The sequence below is a fragment of the Aulonocara stuartgranti genome (assembly GCF_965226115.1).
Source record: "Aulonocara stuartgranti genome assembly, chromosome: 22".
Classification (NCBI taxonomy): domain Eukaryota; kingdom Metazoa; phylum Chordata; class Actinopteri; order Cichliformes; family Cichlidae; genus Aulonocara; species Aulonocara stuartgranti.
In genome coordinates, this window is record NC_138957.1 from 7,882,306 (window position 1) to 7,899,358 (window position 17,053).

The 17,053-nt window shown below is 37.1% G+C and overlaps 1 protein-coding gene across 4 annotated transcripts in view; it reads right to left on the bottom strand.

The window, feature by feature from the left end:
• The window catches only part of ctdp1 (CTD (carboxy-terminal domain, RNA polymerase II, polypeptide A) phosphatase, subunit 1), a 96,337-nt gene that overhangs the window by 60,776 nt on the left and 18,508 nt on the right, over positions 1–17,053 (bottom strand). For all 4 annotated transcript variants that reach the window (XM_082520706.1, XM_082520707.1, XM_082520709.1 and 1 more), the window contains exon 11: positions 13,645–13,798. In XM_082520706.1, the coding sequence (XP_082376832.1) occupies positions 13,645–13,798 (154 nt within the window). The remainder of the gene's footprint in view (positions 1–13,644; positions 13,799–17,053) is intronic.

The following is a 17,053-nucleotide window of genomic DNA, read 5'->3' on the forward strand; positions in this document are numbered from 1 at the left end:
ATCTGACTGACGGATATTTAAGACTGATCCCGATATTTGGTAAAAAATGTCTTTTTTTTTCCTTTTCTATTTATTGACTGCTATAAAAGCCAACATCAATAAATGGATAGATCAGCAGATAGCCAATAAATTGGTTGGGCTCTGAGCTTTACAAACACACAGTTACATTAAGTGTCAAATTAACCGTGTCTGTTTTCTCTTGATTGATCGTTGTAGCTGCTCCAAATAATTCAATTAATTTAATTAATTGCAATCTTTTTTATACACCTGCACACACATATGGCGCTATGTCAACTGGTACATTAAACTGAACTGAATCACACCACCCCAACAACTTTTCTGGACAAAATCCAGTAGTACGTACCCCAGAGCTTAGCTATGAAAAGAACTTTCTTAAATCTTAAAGTTTTGGTGTAGGACTGGTTCGCCTACCTAAAAAAACATCACTTTCTCTTTATATTAAGGTAACTCACAGGAGAAAACAATATGCCTGCAAGCGCTACAATGTGTGAGGTAGGAATCCAGAGTGGGAGCTCAGCATATTTCTGTGCAGCCAATCAGCAATCATTGTTCTCACCAATTTCTGTTTATGCTGGGTTAGTGTACACGGAGCTCATGTTTTCAGCGTGAGGGCAGCTCATGGAGAACTTTTCATAGCAAAGTCCCAATGAAGAGGGATTACATAAGCTACACCCTGCCAAAATTACCGACTTCATCTCGGAAAGGTAGTCAGAGGTGGTAATAGAGCCGACGGCTGATTGCTGAATGGAGTAAGAGTGTTGATGGCTCGTTCAAAGTGGGGAGAGGAAGATGAGGGCTTTGTGCTGGGTGAGAAAATGCTCACTGGAGACCATCGGGAAAAGAAATTAATGGAAATGAATACGAGAAGTCGATGTGAAGATATTGTGATTGCTAGCTATTTAAAAAAAAAAACAGTAATGTTATGCATTGGGACCGGTGAATCGGGAGCACAAAGAACTCCAACACCAATCTACTCATACCTGCAGCTGTTCATTAGCTCAGGGTCACAAACCCAGCTCTCATTGTTTTGAGTCAAGGGCATTCCCATCCTCTGCTTGCTCCTCATAAATAAAGGAAAGCTGAAGTGCTCAAACGGAAAAGATGCAGCAATCTTCTGAGAATGAACTTTTTAGAGGCTCTGTAAACAGGAACACGCTGGTTTCTTTTTACCATTATCCAGAAAAGATATGCTAAAAAAGCTGAGGTTAGTCGAAGAGAGTTGCATAAGGCTGAACTGAAAACATTACTGTGAAATAACAGACCCCACGTAGCTTCAGGTGACAGTTTGTGTTATTACTTTTTAGATTTCAGTGTTTATATCAATGATGTGGGGTTTTTTTAACCTTAGAAAAAAAAATAAACCTTCACCAAGTTGCTCAGAAAGGAATAGAAGCTTCTTTTTTTTTGTTGTTGTTGTTTTTTTTTTTAATGTGGACCAATAGTGGACATTATGCAACAGCCAAATGAGAGATTTCTGCCAGGCTGCCAAAGACTGGTGCAAATGGAAACTGGACCAGATGGAATATTCATCCCGCTTCAGGTCAAGGGCTAAATGATGGATTCGTGTGACTGGGAGCAATAATTTGCTGGTTGTGTTGGCATGATTCCTGTCTGCAGCATTGGTCTGATTTGATCAGTCTAATGTCTTCTAATTAAATTCTTTAAAAGTTGTGAAACTCAAATTCAGCACCACAGACCGTATCACACACTCAGCTTAATAGGTAGATGATTTCATCTGAATAGATTCACTTCGCTCAAACTTGACCTAATACTCTTTTCTTATAAAGCTACATTGTCTTACTTCCAACGTATGTTTTCTAAGCTCTACTGTGAAGACAATATGGGTTTATGAGATTTCTAAATCAATGCATTCTGTTCTTGTTCACAAACGTTTTCAGAATTGAACTCTGTTTGGATAATGCTATGCTATCAGTGTATGCCCAGTTAGCATGAAAATGTGCTTTGTTTTTGCAGTTTTCAAGTAATTTCACATCTTCCACTTTCCACATCTTTCTCTAGAATGCGAGGCTTGTCAATCAGCTTTGAGTGTGATCAATCATAATAACTTTAAAGACAGCTAACGTTTTATGTGGTTGCAAAGCACATCTTAAGAACTAGTTCTGTCAGACAATAGCCCAGTCCTTAAAAGTTTGACAGTATTCTATAAAGTTGAGGCTAATTGAAGGACGTTTGAGTTTTTCTGTTAACACTGCCAGACAATTATCAGGAGTTAACATGAAGCAGCTAAATATAAGATTTTTTTTAAAATAGTCTTTTAAGTGAGCTTAAACAGCAACCCGAATTAAAAACCTTCAGTGAGTATAAATAGACTGACATTTAAAAACACTAAACTGAGCTAAAATCACAAACAAATTACAAACAAACAACTGAGTTGTTTATTACAATAAATTAAATAAATGACATCACAAAAACTGTCCAGTAAATGTATTAATTGCATGTCCAGAACTAAAAACACATCTTTGCATCAGACATAATGAACCTAAATTTAAGCACTCCGAGTATTTATACGCTATTGCTGTAAGAACACACGTTCAACCACTCAAATCCAAGTTCCCCTACTACATATTTGCTAATGCCAAAAGGCTCAGGACAGGTCTCCATGTCTGAGCATCAAATGCAATTATCCCTCTTGTATTTCCAGATTCTGTAGCATTCATAAATCATTAGTAAACGCTTGGACTGATGTAATCTGAGAACTTATATGATGACAAGTAGCAGTAATCAAGCTAGGGCACCCTGACCCCAAGAGGAGCTTTGCACTGGATTAAAAGTAAACTTGTGACTTTATTGCAAAGAAAATAAATACATTTAAGCTTTTAAATCAACAAAAACGCTCATTGTTGGCCAAATTAAATTTCACAGATTGCAAGTCTTAATACACTATATGTTGAAACTGGTGGGACTGCTATGCTGTTCACATTAAAACTTAAATTACAGGTCTAACTCTGTTCACAGAGAGCAGCAGAGGCTTTCATATACCTAATTCTGCATGTCTCTTTGGCACACATTAGCTGTGGCAGGGTGCAGCACGTGCCAAATGACTCTGCTGGCAGGAGACTGGGTTAAAATGCTCTCTCCTGGGAGACCATCCAAATGGATAAAACAGGTGTTATTACGGTTGGCTGTAGGGGGCTTTTTTCTTTTTCTTTTTTTTTTTAATGAGACAGACAGATGCTAATGGTCGGCCTGCTTTTTCTACATTTATTTTCTTTCTTCTTATGATTATCATCTTCTATATTAATTCTAACAAAAATAAATAAATTTTGTTTGCCATGCATATCATATTTTGGGAAATACGACCAAGATCAATACTTGCAGGTGAAGAGTGACTGATGAATGCACTATGGTCTTAGACTTAATGAGCCATGTGCGTGGGGGAGCATGCTACTCCAACAACAACCAGTCTTATTGCTCGCCTGACTTTATAATACCCACATGCTCATTTATTTACTTGATTTAGAATCCTGGAGCAGATGACTGCATAGAGTCTCAGTAATAACATCCAACATAGGACTGATGGTCCACATTCCACATCATTATGTTAGCGAGAGCAATAAGACAAAACCGATTCCAGTCATTTCCAGTCATAAATGCAGCCATCAAGGGCACAGCAATTTCAAAGAAAGGTCATCCAGTTGGTACACGGTTATTTGCCAGGCAGCTCTGCACACGTTGCTCCAGGTAAACTGACACAAACACCACCATGTTACCATTGCTGGCATTTAAATGTGAGGCTGTCCAACTGACTCAAATGTGTACCTTACTTGAGCCAATTAAGTGTGGTTCTTTCCCTCTGCCCCTGAAGATCCAGAGTGTTTAAGAATGTCACAGACTGGCCTTTAGCAAAACAGTTCGAAGAGGATGACATTTGAAATGCAGTGCATCTACAAAGGACCCTTCACTTGAGTCAACTTCTCTACCCCTTTACAGAGCAAAACATGGTGAACGAGGCTTTAAGCTTCACTTGCAAGAAGCAAACAGTCGTTCCTTGCAGTTCTACAAGTCTGATAAATTGTAGAGGTGGGAATCACCATACATCCCACGATACGATATTATCACAATACTTAACGCACGATACGATATTATTGCAATTTTTTAAAATATTTTGCGATATTCAGATTCTGTACATAAAGGTAAACTTTATCAATATTCATTTTATCTAATATCAATGAAATAGATCCAGACAACAACTTTTTCTCATCTAACAATAACAATTGCTGCTACTATACAAATAAAGACTACAATCAGAGGATTAAAACTGAGAATAAATTATCAATTATCCACTTTGAACTGGAGGGTTATGAATTCACATTTATAACTAGGCGAAACAAAGGAGGAGGAGGAGTGGCCTTGTATGTGGACAAATCCTTGAAATTTAATGTGGTGGAAAAGATGACGATGGTGATTGATAATGTACTAGAATGTATTACAGTTGAAATTTGTAAAGAAAAAAGTAAAAATGTAATCATTAGCTGTATATACAGAGCTCCAGGTAGTAGTATTGAGACATTTAAAGACTGGATAGAAGAAACATTTATTGAAATAGCTCGCAAAAAAGTTTTCATTTGTGGAGACTTCAATATTGATTTGCTAAACCCAAATAAACATAAAACCACTGAGGAATTTATAAACACAATGCACTGTATGAATCTATTCCCTAAAATTACTAGACCTACCAGGATTACATCACATTGTGCAACTCTCATAGACAACATTTTTGCAAATGACATTGAAAATAAGACTGTAAGTGGACTCCTGATTAACGACATAAGTGACCATCTTCCAATTTTTACAATCTATGATAGGAATTACAAGATCAATAAAATGGACAGTAAAAAAGAGTACAGACGAGTAAGAACAGAAGAAAGAATGAATGCATTTAAAAAAGATTTATTGAAGGAAAACTGGGGTGAAGTATATCAGGAACAGGACGTTAATAGTGCTTATAATAAATTCCTTAGAATATTTACATTACTGTACAATACCAACTGTCCAATAAAGCAATATAGTAGGAAACAGAAATATATGGACTGTCCATGGATAACAAAAGGTCTGCAAAATGCATGTATAAAGAAAAATGCTCTATACAGAGAGTTCTTAAGAACGAGAACTAAAGATGCTGAAATCAGATACAAAAGATATAAAAATAGGTTAACTAATATACTTAGATTTAGTAAAAAGGAATACTATAAGAAGCAATTAGATATAAATAGAAATAATAATAAAAGATTATGGGAAATCCTGAACAGTGTTATAAAATGTGGGACTGGACAAAAGAACTATCCCAAGTATTTCATTTGTAATGACCATGAAGAATACAATATGGATGTTGTGGCAAATAGTCTCAATGAATTCTTTGTAACTGCTGGACCAAATTTAGCAAGAACAATCACTCATCCTGGGAAAGCACAGGAAAAACCCGATACACTGATTGACAGAAATCCATATTCTATGTTTCTCACAGCCGTTGATGAAAATGAAGTTCTTGAAATTGTCAAAAAATGTAAAAATCACAAATCTTTGGATTGTAATGATATTGATATGATAGTGGTTAAAAGAGTCATTGAGGCTATTATAAAACCATTTACATACATCTGTAATTTATCATTTCAAACTGGTCGATTTCCAGACAGAATGAAAATAGCAAAAGTTATACCTCTATACAAATCTGGAAACAAACACCATTTCACAAACTACAGGCCTGTCTCTTTACTACCTCAATTCTCAAAAGTTCTTGAAAAACTGTTTAAAAACAGACTGGAAAAATTTATAGATAAACATAAACTACTCACTGAGAGTCAGTACGGATTCCGATCAAGCAGATCAACATCATCGGCACTATTAGATTCAATAGAATACATCACAAATTCCATAGACAAAAAGCAATATGTGGCTGGGTTATTCATAGACTTGACAAAGGCATTTGACGCTATAGATCATGATATATTAATAAGAAAACTGGAACGTTATGGTGTCAGAGGGGTAGTTTTAGATTGGGTCCGGAGTTATTTAAGTGACAGAAAGCAGTTTGTGAAAATAAATGGTGGTTGCTCCTTATGTATGGACATTGCTTGTGGTGTACCCCAAGGGTCAGTTTTGGGTCCAAAATTCTTCAACTTGTACATTAACGACATCTGTAAAGTGTCCAAAGTATTAAAAGTGGTTCTCTTTGCTGACGATACAAACATTTTTTGCTCTGGTGATGATCTGCAGAATTTATTGGAGGATATGACTAATGAAATAAGTAAAGTGAAGTTCTGGCTTGATAAAAACAAATTATCATTAAATTTGAATAAATCTAAACTTATGTTATTTGGAAATAGTAGTTTAAATACTAATGCAAAGATTCAAATAAATGGTGTTGATATTGAAAGAGTCAGTGAAAATAAATTTCTGGGGGTAATAATAGATGAAAAACTTAACTGGAGAGCTCACGTAAGATATATTCATTCCAAAGTATCACGAAGCATTGCAGTACTAAACAAGGCAAAACAGGTATTCGACAGAACATCACTTCATATTCTCTACTGTTCACTGGTTTCACCATACTTAAGCTATTGTGCAGAGGTCTGGGGCAATAACTATAAAACCACATTACATTCACTTTTTACTCTTCAAAAGAAAGCAATTCGAATCATCCACAATGCAGGTTATAGGGAACATACAAACTCACTATTTTTGCAGTCTGAAATATTGAAAATTGACGATATAGTGAAATTCCAAACAGCACAAATTCTATTCAAAGCAAAAAATAAAGAACTGCCAGGTAATATTCAGAGTATGTTTTTTTTGAAAGAAGGAAGTTATAATTTAAGGGGTTTTTGTAACTTCAAAACAATGAAGGTACGTACTACAAGAAAAGGCTTTTGTGTTTCTGTTCAAGGAGTGAAACTATGGAACAAACTGAATATGGAATTAAAGCAATGTCCAAACATAAAACTGTTCAAAAAGAGTTATAAAAATATGATCTTCTCGATCTATAAAGAAAAGGAAAATATTTAAATTAAGTGAATGTCTCTATTTAAAAACAAACAAACAAAAAATTCATGATGTGATATTATAGTATATAGTATATCAGAAATCTGTTCACTATTTTTATTACAAATTATATCAGTAAGGAAGCTGACTAAATATTCACTGATAATTTATGGGACAGGGGTGGGATTAAATAAGTGTATACTTCTTCCCACTCCCTTTCAACATGTAAATTAATCAGAATGTTTTTTTGTATGTAATTTGTATAGTATATTTTTTTTCTCTCATTTCTTTTCTAAATGTACTTGTATATTGTTCACATGTTGAAATAAATTACCAATCAATCAATTACCAATCAATCAAAGTCTCACACTCAGTCTTTCTCTCATTTCAGTCAGTTTTATTGTTGACAAACTGAACGGTTTGTATTACAGTCTAGTCCAACTTAACTGAATGCAACCATCTGGTACAATTATAGCTATTCTGAACTATGCAATTTATGAAAACTATGCATCCCATTCAGCAACTGAAGAATTTGAAAGTAAATTAAAACAAAATATAATTTTACATTACATAAAAAAGTTTTAAACTTAATTAAAATAAAACATGTCTTAAATTTAGTTTATTGCTGCCAAAAAACAAGTTAAACACATTTGGACAGTGAAGGAATGTCAGGATTCTTGCTCAGAAAAAGGAGCTGATCAACATGCTCTGAAGTCAGAGCATGTTCCAGTCCACAAAAACTTTTTTTTGTAACAAAATATCGATTTCTGCTCTCCCTGTATCGATACATTATTAGCAAACAAAATATCACAATACTACACAGTATCGATTTTTTCCCCCACCCCTAATAAATTGCTAAAGCTAATAATCTAAACTAAAAAAAACCAAAGACCTATCAACGTGCCTTTATTCAGATACTTGGAAACATTTTTTAAACAGTTGCCCCTTTGTAATACTGTGATGTAATATGATTGTAAATGTATTATTTATGGAAATAACACAGTAAGATGATATAAGCGCTATGCAGGATGTAGTAGGATTATCATTTATTAATAGCGGAGTATGTAAAATTTCATTTCATTTCCTTGTCAGTCATAATTTATCTTTAAACACGTACACATCAGGCAGAATTAGTTTAAGAGGTGTTGGAATAGCCCAGTAGTGTGACTTTGAGAACTACAGCCTAGAGCAAATAAAATTATATGCCTTAAAATGTTTAAATAGACCACTTCAAAGTAAACATAAGGGTTTGGACACTGTATTTTTTCCCAAAACAGAGCAAGATTAAACAAATCATTATAAAATTGCCCCCAAATTAATGATTAACTTCAGAACTAATACCACATTTACACAATTGTGTTTTGGGAATAATACTGGGAATCAATTCTGGATACCTTATCAGGCAACTTGATCTTTATCCACTATAGTGCTACATCAGCAAGACGCTGGCCTTTAATTAAGACTGAAAATTAATGCTTGGTCCATGCTGTCATGCTAAAGTTTTAGTGCACATGGTCGTGATAAATGGGAAAAAAGCATGTGCTAGATAAAGACATGTGACTTTCAACAGGAACAGGACCACCAAACCTCACCCCTTCTGTCTTTATGCAAAGGAGGATTAATACTTATGAACAGTTAATTAAATTGAACCCAGAGTCAAACAGGCCGAGATCAATCTGCGACCCCTCCGGCTGCTTAGGGAAAAAAGCAATCCATGAATGATTGGCAGGCGGTTGGCTAGAGGTTGCTGACAGAGGTAAACTTGTCTGCACATGAAATTGAAAAGTGTGACTCAAACCAGGAAGAGAGGCCGTTTCTCTTCAAAGTAATAGCTGTGCCTTTTGAAACATATTTACTTTTACTTTAAAGGCACTTGATGTCTATTTGTTTTGCACTAATTCAAGCTTAACTATCGCTTGGCCAGTAGTTGGTGAGTGTTTGGAGACGGGTCAGCATCTTCCATGCAAGCTATGGGCAACTACAGCAATCTCAGCAAACCTGATGGGAATACACGTTTTTCCTAAGCAACCAGAGGCTGTCAGGAAATCGCAGAATGGTTTCTAAGCCTGTATGACCTAAATCTTAGAGCCAACTGCCATAAATGTCTATAATCCCTGATGTTAAGGATGGACCTATGGATAATCACGATCCTCTCCAATCTCAATTTCATCTTGTGTGTCCAACCTGGTTTGCATTCATTGCCAAATCCTGTTTAACAAGACAAACGTTCCTTTGCACTCTCTTTTTAAGGGCAGAAATGTGGGGAAAGTGTGATTTTCAAGCTTCCCCTGGGCATCGAAATATATCCCCCCCATCTATAAGAGAGCAGCTATGAGGCTTTGACACTTCATAAGATTGAGAGATGGCAGCTCTATCCTCCAGTAGTTCAGCCCCCTACTTCACACAAAGCAATTACAGAGTGCAAAAAGCTCTTATATCTGTAGGAGTTCACAGAGGATGAATAATTAGAATAATCAGAGCAATCCCTACAGAGATATGTGAGCTCATAATTTCACCAAGGTAGAACCAGTGAGAATTACCACATTTGAACAAACTACATTTTCCAAACCTCAGTCTAACAAAACAGTTAAGCTAATTTACTTACATGTTCATCAATGAATGAAAGACAATCATTTCATACTTAGAACACATACATGGTTTTCAAGCACTATACCATCCCTGTTTCAAAACAGCATTTCAAAGACATGAAAGCCATTTTTTCAGTCTAATTACACCAGGTCAGACATAATCATACCAAAGCTCTGACCAAACCACTGACTGCTCCATTTGCAGATTAATAACAAACCCACAATGTTCAGTTTCCATTGGGCTGCAGTGGTTCTAAAATCCAGTCTGTTTTCCTTTAGCCACAGCATCTAAAAGGACCCATTAGATGCCTCTATCAGAAAGAATTATATTGAGTAATATTAATGGTTTTAGTACAATGAACTCTTTGTTTTGTGTGCTTACTAGGGATGGGTACCGGTATCCGGTGCCATGATGGCACCAGTTCTGACATAAACGGTAACCAGACCGAAAAGCAGCGCACATTTTGGTGCTTTTTTTCCTGAGACGTCATACACTTTGGATTCTAGCCATTTTACCTTTCCGAGGATAGTAGGCGGGCCCAGGTACGTACGTTCTTTTAGAGCAGAGCTACAGAATAAAAAGTCTGGCTGTACTTCACAGCAAAGGATGCAAACTCAGCAGCCTGCAACAAGTGCTTTAAGCTGATACTGTGCAAAGGAGGTAACACCTCGAATCTGATGAAACACTTGGCGACGCAGCGTTAGCGTTTTTTTAAAAGCTGAGAAATGCACCGTATTTGATAGCTTGCTGCGAGACCTCACACCGTGCACATCTACTGCGGGTGTGGTGCCTGTTATCGGACCCGGAGTTCGCAACATCCCCCAAGAACCCGAAGAGGCGAGTCCTGGCCACGTTATTACATTAATGCACGTAAGGTGAACTAGCAAACACCGTCATAGTTACATGCGGCTGTCTTCTTGTTTGATGGCAGATACTCCCTTCACCCTGACCAAAAAGGCTAAAATGACCAAAGAAAAAGTGAAAAACAGCTAAACATGAGAGGTTTTTAGACAAAATTGGTGTTTTTTCCATTGATTGAGCACTGCTTCCAGCCAAGAGTGATACCATATATGCTCTATAGCTGCAGAAAAGGCTAACATTGTTATCTTTTTACAAAAAAAACAGCTAAACATGAGAGGTTTTTGGACAAAGTGTGTGTTTTCCATTCTTTAAGCACCGGTTCAAGCACCGGTTCGAGCACCGTTTAAGCACCGGCACCGTTTCAAAAGTACCGGTTTGGTACTGTATCAGATAAAACCTAAACGATACCCATCCCTAGTGCTTACTGGTAAAAAGAAAATGGGAAAAGATGTACATTTTTAAAAAAAAAATCAAATTTCAATCTATTTATTCTTCTTCCAGACAGCAACTGTCCTACTCTAACTCAGCAACTGAACCCAGGCATGAACAGCCTGTCAAGCTTTGGGATTCATGGCATGCGTGTATAAGATGGGTGTTCAGGCAGAACTCTGGGTTGTCTGTTTTGTTAGCCTTTCCAAATCCAAAACAATAGAAAATATAATATAAATGAACTGAATCACTAGGCTATTTATGTTTTACTCTAAGCCATCAAACAACCTTAAAAGCAATGCTGTGCGACATCCAGTGGCACAGAACATTAAAAATACATATGATTTTCTAGCTTAAGTGCCAATGCTAAAAGCAAGCCTGATGGACTAATTAGCATGCTAGCTAACAGTAGCAACGGGGGTTATCTGCTATTCCAACACAAGCTAGTCAGGCCACGTCTTAACAATAAGACGCAGTTGCAAACTATACATCACAATGGAAGCATATGTATATAATTTAACAAATAAATGTTAAATAGCTGCTGGTTTTAGCAGTAGTGTAGGTCAGCAATATATAGAAGATGTGTGAGTCAGCTAAGGATCTATAAGCACATGAAGTGTAGGAGAAAAAAAATAGGGGGAGTGGGGAGTCTGTTTCCTAAAAGGCAAAGCAAAGCAGTTCCCAGGCTGAGTGGTTGCCTGCAGCTACGGAGTTACTTAACCCCAGAATTCAATCGAGTTAATAACCAGGCAGATCATTTTGCATCCCAGTAACAGGAGACAGTTTGTGGTTTAAAGCATGACCAATCACAATGACATCCACATCATTTAATTACATCTAACTAAAAGTGCAATTTCCTTATAGGGTCTATACCCAGATCTCAAGTTAAAACTTTAAGGGTTGAAAGCCACAAAACTATTATGTCATGTACAAAAATCTTCATTGTTTCATTATAAGAAGTCTTAATGCTTTCAATCCAGATTAATCTTTTGCTCATTACTTTATTCATTCACTAGCCCATGAAAGTCACCTTTAAAATAAATAGATTTGCTTGAAAACAATGGGATGGGCAAAGGAAACATTCCTTTCCCCCAATTTGTTTATATACAACAATAAACTACACAAGCATGCTGCACTTTTAAGCAAGGTTAATGAATGTCAACCAAAACAGTTCATTAGTGGGCTGTAAAATAAGAGTGAGTCTGTGAAATGTGCAAAAAGGGACCACAAAGTGTAAAGAGTACCTGAGTATTTTTTTTCCACTACTAAAGATCACAGATAGTATAAAACACAAAAGTAACTTCCAGGCTGAAAAAAGCCAATGCGGCCAAAGTGACTAAAACCTGCATTCTACCCAAAGACCACCAGATGGCGATAGCTGAGGCTGTGACACGTTTATGGCAGAAAAATTAAATTACATCTGTTTTATAAATCTTTTTCCAACTACTTTTCAAAAACGCGGATTACCTGTGTTATGAAACCACAGGATAATTAGTTAACGACTTGTCAACCACACACCAATGAGCGTGTAGTTTCACAGTCAGGTTTTACTATGACGTCACGTTTGCTTCTTCACAACCAAACGTTGTGAGCTACATCCATCTTTCATACTGTCAATGTTAGCGACACATTCCATTTTTTTTTATTAAGAAATGTTCATGGTGCAGCTTAAAGGTGAATGCAGTATATATATTAACTACAAAGAAATACAAAAGGTTGCTTTATTTTTTTCCAGAATTCTTACTTTTAACTTCCCTTTAATCATATTCAAAGGACAAATGAATCTAGCAGTAACCCATGCAGCTTTCCTGTGAGAAATTATCATTACATGCAAAAGAAAATAATCGCAATAATCCACCACTGACCTCACTTCAAACGTGGCTTGTCATACCCCATGTGAACAAGCCACATAGCTCTTTCACTAGAATAATCGCCCACCGAGAGGCTCTTGGCAGATCTCAAGGATCTGCTCTGCACTTTCCCCCCCTGCTGAAGCATTAGAAGAATTCAGAATTCCATTATGGAGTATTACCAAAGAGGGAGCTGAGCTACCTGACATTAGTAATCACTTCACCTGCCTCGTGAGGCCAAAACTACAAAATGCAGTAAGCAGACAGAAGTAATAGTCTGTGGAAAGATTTGAATATCAGATGAAAGGTTGTGCTCCTGACGTTTTGACTGCTGTGAAAGGTTCCATTATATTTACCATTTGATAACATTTAACTTTTGTTAAATTTGCAAATTTTGCAACTTTTGCAAATGTTTCCCTGTCTATGCATTTGAACACAGCAGGAAAGGGCTGAAATATGTGCAGCATTTCCACTTCTAAATTGATGTCCCTCATTTGCAGTGCATAACTGTCTGACAAATATGGTGACATTATCAAAAGAACTAATGAGCTCAGAGGCATACGTGTTTTGCTGGATTAGATTTGGAGAACCAGTTTCTGATTTCCATTCCTACATCCAATGCAAAGCAATAACACTGCAGGTAGATGCCTGCTGTGAGTATGGTATGGAAATTTATTTCACAGTCACTGCTGAAATGAAACCATTTAATTGCCTCATTCCTTGTACAGAGAACTTTCCCTTTTCACAGTGTCTGTCACTGTTGGCGCAAAATGGCACAAGCCTATTTTGAATGTGTGTAACAGACTCATTAAACATGACAGATTTCTGTAGACTCCCTAGTCTAGCTCAAACGCCACCAGGTCGAATGCTGAACGAAAGTTTCGTCCGTCCTTACCTCTTTGTCCATGCTGTCCAGGTCCTCTTTGCAGAGAGTGTATAGCGGCATTGTTTCTGACATGCTTGGCTGTCGTTTCCGCCGAGATGGTCCAGGCTGCTCATCATCTTGGCCGGACTCTACTCCCTCGTCTTGCTGACTCTGTGAGGTTCCCCTAGGGTACACAAGTATAAAACAAACGTGAAACACTGAAAATACAAATAACTTTGTCCAAATGTGGTAGCTACATTTTATTCTGAAATTGGTAGTGGGTACTACATCAGAAAAACAGTTTTTAATGGCATCTGTGGTCTTTAAATGCTGTGCTGCTCAGATGTCACATGAAAGTGTACAATGGCCTGAATATTAATGAGAAATACACAACACACTTATGTTCTATTATATTTCACTACTTTATGTTTTTATAGATGCACCTGCCTGCCCAGAGACCAGTGTATACACTATATGCTTGGGTCAGGTGTGATGTTACAGTGAGCTGGCTAACTACCTCCATGTTTGTTATTACTGCAGCAAAATGTTAGTTACATAATTGCTTTGTCACTTTAACAAATTTACTTGTTTCAAAAAATCTGCAGTTTGATATTATACTACCATAATAACCATGCAAGCTAGCTTTTCCACTCATACTGCCATAATGTCAGGAAGTAAGGTATCGTTGTTCAGCTGGGTATAACGTAGGCATGCTGCACAAATTTGGCAATGGTTAGTTCCCCAATTCCTTATTTGCAAAACAGCCACCTAAGTTACTAGACCAGCACATGAAATTGGATGATTTAGCTGACCTTATCTATTCAACTAAATGTTTTAGGGAAATCACTTGTAGTTTGTCCGTTTTAGCAAACAAGCTAACATCAGCCTAAAGATCAGAAAGACAGCTCCAGGCTGGATTTGATCCTGAAAACCCAACTGACCCTTCACAGAATGCCCTGCTCAAGTCCAACATACTGTTATCCTGAGGGGTAAAATATATTTCTATTTCTTGCAAATGTGATGTCAGGTTACCTGCTCACTCAATGAATTTGTTTGATGCCTTACATAATAATTAGCTGGTTAACCATAGCGACTATGTCATTGAGTAATGAGGCTATCGAAAGCCAAAGCTAAAATGTCTTTTTTGGCCTTGTGCAACGTGAGTGCTGGAGTCTTTATTGCACTGGGAGCTTGCTGCTTGTTGACGTTTGTGATTACTGGCATCCATTTCTAAGCTGCTGTTAGCGTTTCTCACTGTTGATTGGGAGAACTGAAAAGAAGCATTGTCACATCTTTTGGATTTTCACAGACAATTCATCGAGCATCCTTCACACTGAAGTTATTCCATGTGCTTTGGAGGCAACCAACAAAGTCAGGGAAGGTCTCTTCAAAAAAATAAAAATAAAAATTGGATTAGAGAGGATATCTACATCGGGATTAGTTTGTGACATTTCTTTTAGAACATTGAGACGATGACACTTTTTCTCATTTCTATAAAGATGCAGATTAACACAAAGATTTTCAAAATTTAGATAAGAGAAAAACAAACCGAACCAAACGAATCACCTTCCAGGCACAAGGATGAATTAAAAAAAACAAAGAGTATCATTATCATTTTTCTGTCATATTTTTCTCATTTTATTCTTGATGCTGTATATGTTATAGTGATATTTACAGGAAATGTCAGGCACCAGAATTAGGTTGCAAACACTGTACATAATCAGCTCATAGACAAGTAGGTGTAGGCGGTAAAAGGGAGTAGACCAGTCACAAAACACACAGATAGGCTTTCTTCTCTGTAACGAGGGCCCAGTAGATGCAAATGGAAAGACAAACTTTTCTACGGTTCCTCTTGGCAGTGCTTAATTGAGCAGATCTTCTTTGATGATTCAATCCAAGGTTATGCAACTTCCTGAAAACTCCATAGTGCCTCTAATCTATGAATAAAATGAGCCAATTTTCCGCTTTAGATGATTAATTACAGAGTATGATCACAGATATATTCAACTTAAAAACACTTTGAGCTGCTATTAAAAGTTGGAGTCTGTAATTTTCTGGCGTTATTATAAAGCATGCAGGTCAGCGTCTGCATGTGGCATCCCAATGACAAACTGGCAATGTTGGTGACTGATGAATGACAGAGTGACAGATCAGAGGTGAACTGTGAAGCCATCCTTTCACCTGCCACATTATTGCTGTCAAACAAGGACGCGACTGGCAATTCTGATCACTGCATAGGGAGAAAACATCTGACTGCCCTGAATTCAAAAATGTAAACAATACAAGGTGGGAGAGTTGTCTGGGAGGTGAAGCCTCCGTGGCTGATGATATCCCTGACCATCAAAGACCATCAGTCCACACAATAACAGGGTGTTGGAGCCTTTTTATTATTCCTCAGTTGATGGCTAAGGAAGCTATACATCTCCAACGGGGGTAATTCATGTAGTAGACTATCACTACACTGGCAGCTGCTTTGGTTTACAAAGAAGGTAAAGATTAAATGAGAGTCAGGAGTCAAAGGAGTACACTGAAGATCTAATATAAAAGAGTTGTCTTTAAGCAGACTGGCTTAATGTGGAAACCAGAGATGGGCAGTAACGCGTTACTTGTAACGCGTTACTGTAATCCGATTACTTTTTTTCAAGTAACTAGTAAAGTAAGGGATTACTATTGCAAAAACGGTAATTAGATTACCGTTACTTTCCCGTAGGAACGCTGCGTTACTGCGTTACTAAAACCGTGATTTTTTTGCGAGAATGTCTCATGACAGTGACGTAAGCGAGTGCTACGGTTGTGACAACAGCTGTGTGCAGATCAACAATGGATCATATATCGAGTGCGGGAGAGAGTATGAGCGTGCAGCGTTTAAAGCGTGGAAGTACTGACCTTACTTTGAGTTTGATTCCATAAAAAGTGACAAAAACATTAGTGTCCATTAGCATTGTGCGTGGGAAGAAAACATATTTTTACAGCGAAAAAAAACCCTAAACTTCCAAGCAAGCTCCGAGTGCGCTATGACGTAATGGAAAATTCACAGAGAAACTGCCGTATCCTTCCACTGACCGCTGCGGCACACCTGCACCAGGGTAAACCTCCGCCTACCCAACTCCTGCTGTACAGGTGAAAATAGAGCAACAGGACCGCTAGTCTTTGATTTTATTTATTTTCTGCTGTGTTTTACTTGCATCTATTTGAAAGAGTGAGTGTAAACACAAAAAAAAAAATATTTTATGTGCTGGAATGTGCAGAAAATAGGTTTAAATATTAAACAAATTTCTTCCAGTCAGAGAATGTTGCATATAATTAAATTTTTGCTTGATGCATAAAGTTAAAAGATTAAAATTAATAAAACTATAAAAGTTTTAAAAAGAGACTTTTCCATTTGATTACATTTTGTATGATGGATTATGCAGAAAAAGTAGAATTGGGCTGAAAGATC